Source organism: Stomoxys calcitrans, chromosome 4 (assembly GCF_963082655.1).
Source record: "Stomoxys calcitrans chromosome 4, idStoCalc2.1, whole genome shotgun sequence".
In the NCBI taxonomy this organism is placed as follows: Eukaryota; Metazoa; Arthropoda; class Insecta; order Diptera; family Muscidae; genus Stomoxys; species Stomoxys calcitrans.
In genome coordinates, this window is record NC_081555.1 from 128,867,145 (window position 1) to 128,884,962 (window position 17,818).

Here is a 17,818-nt window from a genome sequence, read left to right on the forward strand (position 1 = left end):
AGTCAAGATCCTAGATCGGTTTTAATGGCAGCTATATCAAGTTATGTACCGATTTTAACCATACTTGACACTGTTGTTGGAAGTCATAACAAAACACCTTGTGCCAATTTTCAGCCAAATCGGATAAGAATTGCGCCATCTATTGGCTCAAGAAGTCAAGATCCCAGATCGGTTTATACGGCAGCTATATCAGATTATAGACCGATTTGCACCATACTTAGAACAGTCATTGGAAGTCATAAGAAAACACTTCATGCAAAATTCCAGCCAAATCGGATGAGAATTGCGCTCTCTAGTGCCTCAAGAACTCAAGATCCAAGATCAGTTTATATGGCAGCTATATTAGGATATGGATAGATTTGAACCATACTTTGCACAGTTATTGGAAGTCATAACAAAACCCTTCATGCTAAATTTCAGCCCAATCGTATGAGAATTGCACCCTCTAAACGCTAAAGAAGTCATGACCCAAGATCGGTTTATATGGCAGCTATATCAAGTTATGAACCGATTTGAGCCATACTTGGCACAGTTATTGGAAGTCATAACCAAACACCTTATGCCAAATTTCAGCCAAATCGGCTAGCTTTACTCCTTCGAAATTTAGCGGGCTTTCGACAGACAGACGGACGGACATGGCTTGATAGACTTAGAATGTCATGACGCATCTGCTGCCGTGTCTGCCGCTTATTCTAGAGGTTCTCTGAACCTCACGCTCTAGATCATGAAGATCCACCTTGAGGCTTCTGGACCATGGATACTTATCTACAAGATGTAATTTGGATGGTCCCTGCGATAACAGTTCAGAAGGTATTAGGATGGCATGGTTAGGATCAATGTCTCCTGAATGAGGTGGTTTACATGAGTCCTCAGTTCTCAGTTATCAGTTCGAAAAGCAACATTCTGACAGATCCGAATATTATTCCACTATTCACATAGCTAACGATACCACACTGACGCTGCATAACTTACCGCAGACCGGTCAATTGCCTGGTAAGTGGGGATGGAATACGGGATAGTCAGTGGAGGAGTTGCCCGCCTTGGAAACTCCCTGTTTCACTCTACGGGGTTTCGACTTTTTGTGCCTAGCTTCCACAGAAGATTGGCAGCCACACATATAATTCGCCACCCAGCGTTTTAGGCCGGGCTGGAGGGACGAGTCGGTGATGTCCTCAAATAGTTAGGCATGGCAGACCGTGTCGAATGCTTTCGATAGGTTTAGTGGCACTAGGACTATCTTATCACATGACCTGGGCTGATTGAAGCCACTGGTAATATGTGCGGTGATGGCATGAAAAGCAGTTATACTATGCAGTCTTTAAAATCCATGCTGAAGCACGGAAATTCTCCAACCAGGCTTGGGAAGAGTAATCCCTCAAGCGTCTTGGCTACTGGTGAGAGAAGGGAGACCGGTCTGTTCGACTCCCTCTTACTCTTCTAGGCTTCAGCAGCGGGATCACTCTACCAATCTTCTAGACGCCGATTACTAAAAGAGTTTTCAAAGACAAAATGAGGACAGTTGTATGATAATCGATGCCAGATAGATCCGGATAATTCAACATCAGTGTGGGCACCCCTTGGGGCCCAAGGCCTTGGATGACTTGGCGCCACAAATGACATTCGTAACATTGTCTACGGTAAATTGTTGTTGTAGCCACATTTTCATGTGGAGGTGGCGATCCTCGCCTAGCTCCTATACATGAGGAATGCTCGTTCCATACCAAAGGACCGGTCGACACAGGAACATTGTGGCCATTGTTTATTTAAAGGTGCCAGCAACTTGCTTTGTCATATCCAGCACCATAGGCACTCAGTATTTACGTAAGAGTCGGTGCCGCCAGCCTTTCATTGAGACTATCCGCTCAATGCCGCTAATTTTCCACGACTGTCGTGGCAGATACTTCGTAAAGAGCATTCCACCATCCGCAACTTGTGGAGGCACTCGTTAGCTCGCAGCTAAGCTTTTCGTAACAGCGATGGACATCACACAGATCGAGCCTCAAAGTTCCAGCCTATAAGCTGTGTTTCCTCTTGAAACTTCTAAAAGTTGCAACTTCTAAAAGTTTGACTAGGGTTCCTCTACCGTCTTTATGTATTCCTTCTAAAGTACCCCATAACATGTATGGGACACATGTCAGTGTCTATTGAACTTTTGGTGTTGAGCAGTATTTTTGTCCTTCTTAAGGCCATGCATATACCGTGAAAGGCAAATCTAACCTGGCAATATCAATCAATGCTAAAAAGATATATCAACATGGAATTTGAAGTCCAGGTCTCGCGAATGCAAAACAAGGAATGATATCTGACTCGAAGCCACCGCCTTTTCCCGCTGGGAAATCATCATCTGCGAGAACCACCGCAGGAGCAGGGAAATTGCGCCGCACTTGGGGTATTCCACTGGCTGGTATAAAGCGAGGGGCGGCTGCTGCGTCAATGATGTCTCAGAATTTTCTCTCGGCAACTACCATATCTTGTGATGTGGATCATCATCACTTCTCATAATGAGGATGCTTTTCCCTACAGAAGCGGTTATAACCAGCAACTTAAGGCTTGAAGACGGCATCACTGAATCGTGTGCCATATATAGTGAGACCTATTAAGGCTGGCTCCTACTGAATCTTCAGTGCTTAGCGACGAAAGGAGAACAAGTGAAAGCGTGCTAAGTTCTTCCGGGCCGAATCTTGGGCACCCACCTTCATGCATCTAGCTAAAAATTTACTCTTATTAACTGAATTTGTATTGGGTTGCCCAAAAAGTAATTGCGGATTTTTTTAAAGAAAGTAAATGCATTTTTAATAAAACTTAGAATGAACTTTAATCAAATATACTTTTTTTCTAAAGCAAGCTAAAAGTAACAGCTGATAACTGACAGAAGAAAGAATGCAATTACAGAGTCACAAGCTGTGAAAAAATTTTTTAACGCCGACTATATGAAAAATCCGCAATTACTTTTTGGGCAACCCAATATTATTTTGGTCTCAAGAAGTCATATGGGAATATCGGTACTTAGGGGGGTCTATATCACCATATTGACCGATTCGGATAAAACTTGTCACTGATGTCATAAGTCATAAGATAGGGTTTTGTGTCAAATTTCAGCCAAATCAGGTGAAAATTTAAGCTTCTTTAAATTTAAGCTTTCTTTATTGACCGATTGGTACTTGGCAAGGATGTTGGAGGTCACAACTCAAGTCTTAGTTCCAAATTTCAGCAAAATTGGATGAGGCTTCTAAGGGCCCAAGAAGTCAAATCCGGGAATCGATTTATGTGGGGCTATATCTGACCGATTCGTACTTGGCAAGGATGTTGGAGGTCATAACTCAAGTCTTTGTTCCAAATTTCAGCAAAATTGGATGAAAATTGAGGCTTCTAAGGGCCCAAGAAGTCAAATCCGGGGATCGATTTATGTGGGGCTATATCTATTTATAGACCCATTCGGATCATACTTGAGATGGATATTGGAAGCCATAACTCAAAGTCTTTGTTCCAAATTTCAGCCAAATCGGGTGAAAATTGAAACTATTAAGGGTTCAAGAAGTCAAATCTTGGTATCGGTTTACATGGGTGCTATGTCTGTTTATAGACCGATTCGGCTCATACTTGACATGGATATTGAAAATCATAACTCAAGTCTTTGTTCTAAATTTCGGCCAAATCGGATAAAAATTAAGACTCATAAGGGCTGAAGAAGTCAAATCCGGGGATGGGTTTATATGGGGGCTATATCTAAATCAGAACCAATATGGCCCATTTGCAATCCCCAACGACCTGCATCGCATAGAAGTATCTGTGCAAAATTTCAAGCGGCTAGCTTTACGCGTTCGACCTCTGTCATGACTTCGACAGATGGACGGTCACGGTCACGGCTACATCGACACAGAAGGGCGAGACGATCCAGAATATATTTACTTTATGGGATCGCAAATCAATATTTCGAGGTGTAACAAACGGAATGACTAGATTAGTATACCCCCATCCTATGGTGGTGGGTATAAAAACATTTCAACTACTCTTTGCAAGAGTACCCTTAAGTACCTTAAGAAGTAAATCCAGAAATTCTTGGTCAAAAAAAAAATGTAAAAAAATTTTGACCAAAATCTTTCTCGAAACATTTTCCATAAATGCAAAATTATAACGTATTTCTTTAAAACAATTTTTTTTAAATTATTTTTTTTTAATTATTTTTTTTTTAATAAATTTTTTTTTTTTAATTATTTTTTTTTTGAATTCTGCAAAAAACAGATTTTTAATATTTTTGATATTATTTTCTTTCTCTTTTATTAAAGTCAAAGGAATTTCTCTTTTATTAAAGTCATGAAGGTGCTTTTTTCTCTTAACCGCTATAGCAATATTCAAATATTAATTGAATATACTTACGATACTATTGGCGCTGTTTGCCTTATACTTGGCATATTTTTTAATACATAAAATAAGCATAATGAGAATATGCTCAACATGTGTATCGATAGGGAAACCAAAAAGAAAAAGAAAAATCTATAATTCCGTCGCCCAATGCAATTATTCACCCAAGGACAATGATGATCGAATGTCTGCAAAGATAACACAAAATGGGCAAAGTCACAGCAGGTTAACCGCAAGTTTTAATTTTCAATGCCAAAACTCCACAGATGATGCAGATGCAAATGACGGTTAAGATGATGAGTATGGTAATACTAACCTCTATGCAGTGATTGCACACAGAACAATGTGAACATCGGGGCGGTCGATAAAATTTACAGGTGACGCACCATTTCATTTTCACCGTAATGCCGTTGATTTCTGCGTTTTTATAAAGGGGTGCGCGAAATTCCTCTTCGCGATCTTCATCGGGGGAAGCTCCAGAGGAGAAATAATTTGTTAGGATAAAATTGTTGCAGGCACAATGGAATGTTTACATATTATAATACAAATTACCTTTTGGTATCACACCGGGATCCATAAATGTGGCCAATGTGAAATTGGCCAAAACAAAAAACGTTATGACCCCCTGATATGCTGGCACCCATGGATGGCTTTTTAAATAATATTGGCAGCTGCAAAGAGAAAAAGAAGGAGAGAGGAAATGAGTAGGAGAAAATTTAGAAAAAAAAGAAGTAAAAGCGTTCTAAGTTCGGCCAGGCCGAATCTTGGGATGGATTCTGGTAAAACATGGGGCTTTATCAGGTTATAGACTGATTTGGATCATACTTGACAAGTTTGTTGGAAAGCATGATATAGCACTATGCGCAAAATTTCACACAAATCGAATAAAAATTGAGGCTTTCAGGGGCAAAAGAAGTCAAATCGGGAGATCGGTTTATATGGGAGCTATATCAGGTTCTTGACCCATTTTGCCCGTACTTGGCACAGTTGTTGGAAATCATAACAGAACACTATGTGCAAAATTTCAGCCAAATCGCATGCAAATTGAGAATTCCAGGGGCTCAAGAAGTAAAATCGGGAAATCGGTTTATATGGGAGCTATATCAGGATATTATCTGATTTAGACCATATTTGGCACAGTTGTTGGGAGTCATAACAGAACATCATGTGCAAACTTTTTGCTAAATTCGACCAAATATGCAGCTTCTACGGGCTCAAGAATTCAAATCAGGAGATCGGTTTATATGGGAGCTATATCAGGTTCTTGACCGATTTGGATCGTACTTGGCACAGTTGTTGGAAGTCATAACAGAACACTATGTGCAAAATTTCAGCCAAATCGGATAAAAATTGGGGCTTCCATGGCCTCAAAAATCAAATCGAGAGATCGGTTTATATGGGAGCTACATCAGGTTCTGGACCGATTTGGATCGTACTCTGCACAGTTGTTGGAAGTCACAACAGAACACAGCATGCAAAATTTCAAAGTCATAACAGAACACTATGTGCAAAATCTCAGCCAAATCGATTGAAAATTGAGGATTCCAGGAGCTCAAGAAGTCAAATCGGAAGATCGGTTTATATGGGAGCTATAACAGGTTCTTGACCGATTTGGGCTAAACTTGGTACAGTTGTTGGAAATCATAACAGAACACTATGTGCACAATTTCAGCCAAATCGGACAAAAAATTAGAATTCCAGAGGCTCAAGAAGTCAAATCGGGAAATCGGTTTATATGGGAGCTATATCTGGTTCTTCACCGATTTGCGCCGACCTTGGCACAGGTGTTGGAAGTCGTAACAGAACACTACATGCAAAATTTCAGCCAAATTGGACAAAAATTCCGGCTTCCAGGGGCTCAAGAAGTCAAATCGGGAGATCGGTATATATGGGAGCTATATCCAAATCTGAACCGATATTGCCTATTTGCAACCTTAAACTACCCACATCAATATAAAGTATCTGTGCAAAATTTCAAGCGTCTAGCTTTGCGCGTTCGACCGCTATCGTGATTTCGACAGACGGACGGACGGACATGGCTACACCGATTCAGGATGTCGACACGATCAAGAATATATATCCACTATGGGGTCCTATGTCAATACTTCGAGGTGTTACGAACAGAATGAGTAGATTAGTATACCCCCATCCTATGGTGGTGGGTATAAAAATGTTTAGAATAAATAAAAAAAAATAAAGAAAAAATTTTTTTTTGAAAACTACACTCTAAAAATTAACCAAAAATTTATAACAAATAAAATTAGTTTTTATGAAGTTGGATTACCTCCATGGGTTTTTCTTTAAGGCAAAATTGAGGGTTTCAGATTTTACCTTTTTTGGGATAACCCAATTTTGGCATACGAATTTTGCTTATGGTCATTTTCTTTGATGCCTTAAACATTATTTTTTCGAGTGTATAAACAATGAATGATTTCATGTCTATCGTATTCATTGCCACGTGTACTAATAATAATAGGCTGTCAATATTACAAATGTTTAATTATAATAAAAAGAATATTAACTACGGCAAAATGAGTTGATTGGCAACTGATTTGCTGATATGTAACCTCCATCCGCCATCCGTAGTTATGTGATAGTGGTGCTGGCTTTGAAAGACTCCATGTGCGTGTGTGTGTGTATCCGTTCGTCTGTCCGCAAGTGTTCGTGTTAAAAAAAAAGTAAAAATATTTCCATACAAAATATAAACAAAATTTGCATGCAAAAAATGCACAAAACAATAGAGACGATGGCCGTTAAGCTATTTGGCCGCCCAGTCATCAAGCCATTTAAAATATATATATAACGTCCGTTGTTGGTCGCCAGCGCGTCGCGTCACACGTGTTTGGAAATATTTATAATTCCTGCATACATCGCTGAATGTGATATTGGAATTCATCATTCATCAGTTTACTGACTGACTCGCTGACTAGCTGAGTGTCGGTAAAGAGACCATCATTTCAATTTTTCATTTCATTATTGTAAACTAATTGTTTACTAATTGTATGCACAATTGACATTCGCATCAGCCATAAAGCCATTGAATTTAACACCAATTTTTCTTGATGGATAACAGAAGAGAACATGGCAGAATTTCTGTAGAAATTTTTAGTCAACATTTATTTTTGGTATAGAAAATTGGGCAAACTTTAAATGCCCCCCCACACCAATACCCAATGAAAGTGGACCAACCTAGGCAATATGAGTATTAAATGAAAGATATAGTCGATTAGATTACGAATATGCTAAAACTTGCCTAAAAATTGTACCCAGGAAAGGCCTACGGGGTCTTGAGAATTTTGCACATTGTTAACATAGGCAATATGGGTACCAAATGAAAGGTACCAAGGAGTAGATTACGATAGATAAGCAAAAAAAAAATTAAGCTCTAAAAGAAAGAAAAACAAGTAAAAGTGTGCTAAATTCTGCCGGGCGGAATCTTGGGAACCCACCACAATGGATTCTGCTCAAATATGGGAGCTATATCTAGTTATAGACCGAATTGCACCGGATAAAAATCACGGCATGTAAGGGCTCAAGAAGTCATATCGGGAGATCGGTTTATATAGGATCTATAACATGTTCTCGACCGATTTGAATCGTACTTGGCACAGTTGTTGGGAGTCATAACAGAACACCATGTACAAAATTTCAGCCAAATTGCGGCTTCCAGGGGCTCAAGAAGTCAAATCGGGAGATCGGGTTATATGGGATCTATATCAGGTTACTGTATGATTTAGACCATATTTTGCACAGTTGTTGGAAGTCATAAAAGAACACTATGTGCAAATTTCAGATAAATCGGATAAAAATTGCGGCTTCCATAGGCTTAAGAAGTCAAATCGGGAGATCGGTTTATATGGAAGCTATATCAGGTTCTTGACCGATTTGGGCCGAACTTGGCACAGTTGTTGGAAATCATAACAGAACACTATGTGCAAAATTTCAGCCAAATCGGATGAAAATTAAGGCTTCCAGGGGCTCAAGAAGTCAAATCGGGAGATCGGTTTATATGGGAGCTATTTCAGGTTATAGACCGATTTGAACCGTACTTGGCACAGTTGTTAAAAGTCATAATAGAACAGCAAAATCGGACAAAAATTGTGGCTTCCATGGGCTAAAGAAGTCAAATCGGGAGATCGCTTTGTATGGGAGCTATATCCAAATCTTAACCGATATGGCCCATTTGCAATCCCCAAAGACCTACATTAAAATAAAGTATCTGTGCAAAATTTCAAGCGGCTAGCTCTACGCGTTCAATCGCTATCGTGATTTTAACAGACGGACGGACATGGCTGGTTCGAATCAAAATTTCGAGAAGACCAAGAATATATACTTTATGGGGTCCTAGATCAATATTTTGAGGTGTTACAAACGGAATGACTGGATTGGTATACCCCCATCCTATGGTGGTGGGTATAAACATTTTTACTGCATATCTTTCGCAATCTACTCATTGGTACCTTTCATTTGATACCTACACTACCTATGTTACATGGGTTAAAAATTCTCAAGACCCCTTAGGTCCTTTCATGGTCCAATTTTTAGACATGTTTTTGCAGATACTTAATATACTCTACAGTACCTTTCATTTGATACCCATATTTCCAAGGTTGAAATACCCCAAGGGGGGTTTTTGGTCCGTAGGGGGATTTTTGGCCCCAGAAGCCTTTGCCTCAAAAACGGACATCAGATTCGTGTTCCTGGGGTCAAAACTAGGGGGAAGGGGGTGCAAAAAGTTAAAAAAAAATCGGGGGTGCGCCCTGTAGAGTGCATTTTTCTCATAAAGCTTGTCAAGTTCGGCTGGGCCGAACTTTGAATAACCACCACCTCGGATATATATATTAACCACCTTTCGTCATAATACGGTGAAAAATGCATCATTTATGAACCCTATATTTAGATATAGCTGCTATATCTAAATATAGTCCGATCTCCACCATATTCAGTAAGGACATGTAAGGCTCTAAATCAACTTATTGTACCAAATTCATCGGTTGAAAAATGCTAACTTTATGGACCAAAATTGCAAATTTTGCCCATGAACATTTCACTAAGGAACAGGGGCAAACTTTTCACATATCAATGAGTGCAGTCCGATTCAAGTTTAAGCTCAATGATAAGGAACCTCCCTTTTATAGCCGAGTACGATCGGCTTGCCGCAGTGCGGCACCTCTTTGGAGGGAAGTTTTATATGGCATAGTACCTCACAAATGTTGCCAGCATTAGGAGGGGAAGACCACCACTGAAAATTTGTTCGGATGGTCTCGCCAGGATTCGAACCCAGGCGTCAGCGTCTTAGGCGGACATGCTAACCTCTGCGCTGCGGTGGCCATCTTTATGGTCCCAAGAACTTTAATTGGGAAATCAGTATATATGACAGCTTTATCCAAGCCCGATCTTGACCATACTCGGTACGAATGTCGAAGCGTCTAACATCGCTATACCAAATTTCTGAGAAATCGGACATAAATGCGCCTATTATGGGCCCAAGACCTAAATCAAGAGATCGGTCTGTATGCCAGTTATATCCAAATTTGAACCGACCTAACACAACTCACTGTCCCGAATTTAAGCGAAATCTCACAATAAATGCGCCTTTTATGGACCCAAGACCTTAAATCGAGAGATCGGTTTATATGGCAGTTATATCCAAATCTAGACCGATCTGGGCCAAATTAAACAAGGAAGTCGAAAGACCTAACATAACTATCTGTCCCAAATTTCAGCGAAATCGGACAATAAATGCGGCTTTTATGGACCCAAGACCTTAAATCCAGAGATCGGCAGCTATATCCAAATCTAGACCGATCTGGGCCAAATTAAATAAGGAAGTCGAAAGGCCTAAAATAACTCGCCGTCCCAATTTCAGCGAAATCAGACAATAAATGCGCCTTTTATGGGTCTAAAACCTTAAATCGAGAGATCGGTCTAAATGGTAGCTATAACCAAATCTAGACCGATCTGGGCGAAATTATACAAGGAAGTCGAAAGGCCTAGCATAACTTACTGTCACCAATTTCAGCCAAATTGGAAAATAAATGCGCCTTTTTTTTGGGCCCAAGACCTTAAATCCAGAAATCGGTCTATATGACAGCTATATCTAAATCTAAACCGATCTGGGCCGTATTGAACGAGGATGTCGAGAGGCCTAACACAACTCATTTCTTCAACTTCAATTTCATTGAAATCGGATGATAAATGTGGCTTTAATGCGCCTAAGACCTCATAACGGCAGATCAGTCTATATGGGGCTATATGAAGATATAGCCCGATATAGCCCACCTTTGAACTTAATCTGCCTATGGAGAGTTTTAAGATGGGGACATTTTCGCCCCGAATGTGGTTATCGAATTCGTGTCATTGAAGCGCAGAGGTAAGCAAGTACGCCAATGAAGCTAAATGCGTGGGTTCAAAACCTTCCGAGAAAATTGCAAATTTTAAGCCGTGGTTATCCCCTCCTTATGTTGACAACATTTCTGAGGTACTATGTCATGCATGGAATTCATGTCAAAACTTCTCCCCATGGAGGTGTCGCACTGCGGAGACTCGGCTATAAAAAGGAGGTCCTCTATCATTCAGCTTAAACTTGAATCGGACAGCACACATTGATATGTGAGAAGTTTGTCCCTGTCCTTTAATGAAATGTTCATGGGCCATTTTTTTGGTCTACTCTCATATACCAATCTTTGGACTCCTATATTGTAGTGGGTAAATATGTCTGGTTTGGGGTGAATTTTGGGAGTGATGTGGCCACCCAAACACTTGACTCTTAATGTAAATATAAGATTTGTGCTATACCTTCAAATACTTTTTAAATGAGCCCCATATTACCACATTCGGTAAAAAAAAGTCGTGTTTTATTTGGGCCCTATATTGTCGTATTTGGTCTATATATCCATTTGACGGAAAGTGCTTTTTAGGGATGATGATAGTACCTTAGAAATTTTGCCCAAATATGGATGTCAAATTCGTACTCTACTCCCAAATACCTTTATTTTAAGCTTTAAATTACCAGAGGCGATAAATATGTACGGTTTGGAGGGCGTTTTGTAGCTGGGGCGGGCACTCTGGCACTGTACTCCCAAAGACCTTTCATTTGAGCCTCATATCGATATGTTCGACAAATAAGTTCAGTTTAGGGGGTGCTTTGGGACTTACCCATGAACACTTGGCCTCAAAGCTTGATTCCTTTTTTAGTCTCAAATACCTTTAACTTGAGTCCTATATTGTCATGATGGGTCCAATAACCTATTTAAGGTGTTTTAAGGAGGTTAAGCACCACCTATTGGGTTGCCCAAAAAGTAATTGCGGATTTTTCACATAGTCGGCGTTGACAAATTTTTTCACAGCTTGTAACTCTGTAATTGCATTCTTTCTTCTGCCAATTATCAGCTGTTACTTTTAGCTTGCTTTTGAAAAAAAATTTAAAAAAAGTATATTTGATTAAAGTTTATTCTAAGTTTTATTAAAAATGCATTTACTTTCTTTTAAAAAATCCGCAATTACTTTTTGGGCAACCCAATAGATACTTAAACACAAATTTCAATGTAATTTTTCCAATCTACTCCCAAATTGCTTTCATTTGAGTCTCATATAGCCATTGTCGGCTAACATGCCTATTTGGGAGGTTTTTGGGGGGTGGGGACACCTTCCACAACAAGGACTTAATTTTTTGCCATATTCCTAATCGAATCCCGAATACTTTTCATTTGAGTCCCATATTGACATTAATGTCCAAATTGTCTGTTTGAGGGAGCTTTGAAGTTGCGGCCGCCCGCTGGGTACTAAGCCTCAAATTTTTACACCATATTCGTATTCTACTCTCCAATATCTTTCATTCGATACCCTTTTTGTTCCGATCGGTCCACTTTAGACTTTGGATGGTATTTTTGTGTTAAGGGTGAGGGTGCACCCCCCATCCGATATCAAAAAATATATAGCCTATGTTTCCCTCCAGACCAACCAACACAATCTGTGAAAATTTCGAGAAAATCGATTTTGATTTTTTTGGTGATTGGCCGTGTTTGGCTAATATGCCCATTTGGGGTGTTTTGAGGGGTGGGATGACCCCCTCATTCTGATTTTGTACGCCAGATTCGTAATCTTCTCCCGAATACTTTTCGTTAGAGCCCCATATTGATATGGACATTCAATTTGTCTGCATTCAGAAGTTTTGGGGTTAAGAGACTTCCTGGGTACTTGGACCCAACTTCTAATGCCTATTCCTTCTATTCTGACCATATTCGTAATATGCTCCCGAATAATTTTCATTTGAGTCCCATATTGCCATACTCGTCCAATAAACTTAGCCCGTAAGGTTTTGGGGTTGGGGCGGCCCCCAGTTACTTAGACCCAATTTTAAATATGAAATTCGTTCACTGTTGTTGTTGTAGTAGCAGTGTGTGGTACACTGAGGCGGCAGCCCTTGCCGATGAAGGAATTCATCGGGTCAATCCGGTACATACAACCGGCTGCCATGGGATTGCTCTACTCCTAAATACCTTTCATTTGAATCTCATATTGTCCTAATCGGTCATTTGATAATTTTTGGGTAGTAAATTTTATTTCTTCAGAAAACTTTGTCAAAATTTTATTTCTATAGAAAATTTTGTCAAACTTTTATTTCTTTAAGAAATTTTGTATAATTTTTTTTTCTCTTTTTTGAAAATGTAATCATAGTAGTCGTAAGCCTTGTCTACTATTAGTCGAGTTGGTAGTGAGTGTGCCCGGATAACCAGTCCCGGGGTCGTAAGTTCGATTCCCACCAGATGCCTTGTTCTGCCACTACTGTGGCATCACACTGAGCATAAAATTGCCGAAGTGAGTCTGTAAAGGACTGTCACTCTTACCTAACCTAACCCTATCGTAGTAATCAATTCTTTTTCTTTGTGTATTTCATGGTTGAAAGTCTAAATGCTTATTATTATTCTATGGTAATTCGTGTAAATAAAATATTTTGAAAAAGGCCAACCATGGCACAGGTGTGCTTTGGTTTATTTACCCATTCAGTGTATATACAAAAAAAAAAGTGCTAATTTGCATATTTCACGAAATATATACATGAGGAAATTAATTGTCGATACTCACAAATTGGACAGCATTCATTACAATGGGTCGTTTGGAGTTTCTGTTGTTGCTGTCAATTTTATGTGATATCATATAATTAAATCTCAATAGGTTTCCGTTCGTTTTGCCTTTTATGGTACAAAGCCAATTAGCTTTTTCGCAAACAATGATAATTTTGTTTGGAGTTTTTCAAGAAATTAAAATTATGTTGCGAAAGCCTCTTTATACACAATTATGGGTAAGACTACTGGTTAACAAAAAGAGAACAAATAAATAAATAAATATTTCAAGCTCAGAATCTAAAAGTAATTTAAAATTTAAAATTTTTCAATTCATGCCCTGAATGTGGATATCAAATTCATGCCACTATAGCCTATGACGCTGAACGCCTGCGTTCGAGTTCTGGCGAGAACATCGGTCAAAATTTAAATTTCCCATGGTACTATGCCATGCATGGCCCTATATTGTCGTGATTACCAATCTCCGAGATCTTGTATTTTTGAAAATTAAGGAAATGAGAAGTCCTTCTTAGGGGAGACATTTCAACTCAAATATGGATATCAAATTCGTGCTCCACTCCCAAATCCCTTTCGTTTGAGCCCCATATTGCCATGGTCGGTAAACATGAACCGTTTGGAGGGTGTTTTTGGGGCTGGAGCTAGGGCGGCCACCGGTACTTTGCCCTGAAAATAGATATCAAATTAGTTCTTTACTCCCAAATACCATTGATTTGAGCTTCATATTGCTGTAGTCGGAAATGAAGTTCGGTTTTGGGGTGATTTAGGTCGTACCCTTGAACACTTGGCTCCAAAATTGGATACAAAATTCGTTTTCTACTCTCAAATACCTGTCATTTGAGTCCCATATTGCCAAAATAGGTCAATTAACCTATTCGAAGTATTTTAAGGAGGAAAAGCGCCACCCAGACTTGATTGCCAATTTTAATGTCATTCGTAATCTACTCCCAAATATGTTTCATTTGAATTCCATATAGCTAAAGGTCGGTCGCCCCACCCATTTGGGGTTGGGGCGACCTCCCATTACATGGACCTGAGTTTTTTTTTGCCATATTTATAATCTACTGCCGAATACTTTTCAGTTGAGTCCCATATTGATAGAAACGTCGAATATTTCTGTTTAGAGGAGTTTCGGGGTTAGGGCGGCCCTCTGGGTACTTGGACCCAAAATTTTAATACGATATTCGTTTACTAGTCCCCAATACCTTTCATTTGATACCCATATTGTGCCTATCAGTGCAGTTTTGGTTTTGGGTGGTGTTTTTTGGGGTAACGAGGGAGGGTCCACCACCATCCGATATCTAAAAATTATATAACCTACGTTTCCTTCCACAAAAATCTACACAAAAATCGGTTCAGCCGTTTTCGATGCTACGGAACAAACAAACAAACCGAGTCCCATATAGTCATGATGGGTCATATGCCAATTTGGGGCGTTTTTGGGGGATGGGGTGACCCCTTACATTTCGATCTGATTTTGTATACCAGATTCGTAATCTACTTCCGAATACCTTTAATTTGAACCCCATATTGATATGGACGTTCAATTTGTCTGTTTTGGGGTTAAGGGAGCCTTCCTGGATAGTGGGACCCAATTTCTAGCACCATATTCGTATTCTACTCTTCAATACCTTTCATTTGATATCCATTTTGTCCGATCGGCCCACTTTTGATTTTGGGTGGTGTTTTTAGGGTAAGGGGGGAAGGTCCGTCCCCTTTCTGATATCAACAAATTATAAAGCCTATTCCTTCTTCCTGACTATATTCGTAATCTATTCCCAAATATTTTTCGTTTGAGTCCCATATTGTCATGCTCGTCCAATAAACCTATTTTAGGAAGTTTTTTAGGGTTGGGGCGGCCCCCCAGTTGCTTGGATACAATTTTTAATATAAAATTCGTACTTTACTCCTGAATACCTTTCATTTAAGTCCCATATTATTCCGATCGGTCCACTATAATTTTTGGGTAGTACTTTTGGGGTAAGGGGGAGGGTCTGTCCCCCTTGAGATGCCAAAAAATTACATAGCCTATGTTTCCTTCCAGATCAACCTACACAATCTGTGAAAACTTAAAGGTAATCGGTTCAGACGTTTTTGAGTCTATACGGAACAAACAAACAAACCGACAAACAAACATAAAATTCATTTTTAAATATGACTAGCTGGACAAGGCCCGTTCCGATGCGCCTTCTTCCTCTCTCTTATTTTATCTGAGCCCTATACGGTCACGCCAGGAAATTAGTACTGTTTAGGGGTGCTGGTACGGCCTTTCAGATATTTCGCCCCAATGTGGATTTTATTGGTTAGTGCTCTTCTCCCAAATACCTTTCATTGAAGCCTTATATTGCTATGGCCGGTAAATATTGGGTTGCCCAAAAAGTAATTGCGGATTTTTCATATAGTCGGCGTTGACAAATTTTTTCACAGCTTGTGACTCTGTAATTGCATTCTGTCAGTTATCAGCTGTTACTTTTAGCTTGCTTAAGAAAAAAAGTGTAAAAAAAGTGTAAAAAAAGTGTAAAAAAAGTATATTTGATTAAAGTTCATTCAAAGTTTTATTAAAAATGCATTTACTTTCTTTTAAAAAATCCGCAATTACTTTTTGGGCAACCCAATATGTCCGGTATAGGGGTGTTTTTGGGGCTGAGACGGATCCCCATATATCAGATTCGTGATCTGGTCACAAATACCTTTCATTTGAGTCCCATATTGTCATTATTGCTTTATATTCCATTTGGCTGGTGGCTTTGGAGGTGGGGCGTCCCCCTAGATACCCCACCCTAAATAAGGACACAAATTTCTGTATTTAAGTTATTATAAATAAACTAAATTTCGCTTAAATCGCCACAACCATCTCCGAAATCTGGCGTTTTTGGAAATAGGGTAAGGGGAGGGTCCGCCCATAAAAGTTTGGATGTTAGATCTACTTCATTCTCCTGGATTTGGTGGTAGATTGGTGTAACCAAACTCTTTGCCCCGAAAGTGGATATCAGATTCATACTCCACTCCCAAAAACCACATTGGAGCTACATATTACTATAGTCGGGATATATGTGTGTGGTTTAGGGGGAGTTTATGAGGTGAGGCGACCCTGAAACACTTGGCCATGAAACAGATACCAGATTGGAGCCCCTTTTTGCCATAATCCACAAATATATCCAGTTTGAGGGGTATGCACGTACTTAGCCCTGAAAAAATATCAGCATCTCAAATTTCTTTAATTTGAGCCCCAATTGTCATTGGTTTAGGGGGAATTCATGAGGTGACAAACATTTGGCCTCAAAATTGGATATCAAATTAGTTTTCTACTATCAAATACCTATTATTTATCGCCATAGTAGGCAATCATGACCGGTTTAAAGGGTGTTTAGAGGCGGATCCTGAAGTTATATCAGCATCGTGCTAGAGCACGATTTTGTTTGAGCCCCATAATGTCAAGCATTTCGAAGGAGGCTATCAGGCTTCAGGGCTACGGGTCTCATTCAGATTCACACCAATTAATATTTTTGTATTGGTTATCTACTTGCAAAATCATATTGCAAAGCGACCACTTGGGATACCAGATTCTTAAAGATCCGCAGGTCCTCCTGTGTCCATCCCAACTTGAGGGAAAAAAATTTACTCTACTACCAAAGACCTTTTTGTCCTATTCTATCCTGATAGGCCTTCATAGATTATTTTTAATTTTTTTTTTTTTTTTTGGGAAGGAAAAGGAAAGGGGGATTGCCCTCTGACACGTCCTTTCATTTGAGTACAATATATTCTCGGTCATCCTACATGACAGTCTGGCGTTGCATTTATTTGAAGGAGAGGATCGGCCCCCCCCGACGCTAAGAACCAAACAACAATTTATATGAGTCTTTTATGGTCGCAATCTACTGTCCTGCGGAATGGTAGGACGTGACCCAGATACTTGAATTCTTATACCAACATTAGATTCGAAAGATACTTTCATAGACCGTTCTTTTAATGGACATATTGGGTTGCCCAAAAAGTAATTGCGGATTTTTTAAAAGAAAGTAAATGCATTTTTAATAAAACTTAGAATGAACTTTAATCAAATATACTTTTTTTACACTTTTTTTCCAAAGCAAGCTAAAAGTAACAGCTGATAACTGACAGAAGAAAGAATGCAATTACAGAGTAACAAGCTGTGAAAAAATTTGTCAACGCCGACTATATGAAAAATCCGCAATTACTTTTTGGGCAACCCAATATTATCCCGATCGAACAACACATCCTATTGAAGGGTATTTAGTGGGTGGGGCGATCCCAGACTCTGTTCTTATTGTGCATACCAGATTCGTAGTCAACTCCCAAAGACCTTTCATTCGATACCAATTTTGTGACGTTGGACATTTATGTCCATTTTG

General features: G+C 39.4%; 1 protein-coding gene across 5 annotated transcripts in view; it reads right to left on the reverse strand.

Moving 5' to 3' along the window:
- LOC106090321 (palmitoyltransferase ZDHHC8) overlaps positions 1–17,818 on the reverse strand; it is a 274,028-nt gene that overhangs the window by 70,103 nt on the left and 186,107 nt on the right. For all 5 annotated transcript variants that reach the window (XR_009398216.1, XM_059368274.1, XM_059368275.1 and 2 more), the window contains exons 2-4: positions 4,915–5,033; positions 4,679–4,836; positions 4,378–4,550 (exon numbers count right to left, since the gene is read on the reverse strand). Coding sequence is in view for 4 of the 5 variants with exons in the window: in XM_059368274.1 (XP_059224257.1) it covers positions 4,378–4,550; positions 4,679–4,836; positions 4,915–5,033 (450 nt within the window). In the remaining variant the exon portion in view is untranslated. The remainder of the gene's footprint in view (positions 1–4,377; positions 4,551–4,678; positions 4,837–4,914; positions 5,034–17,818) is intronic.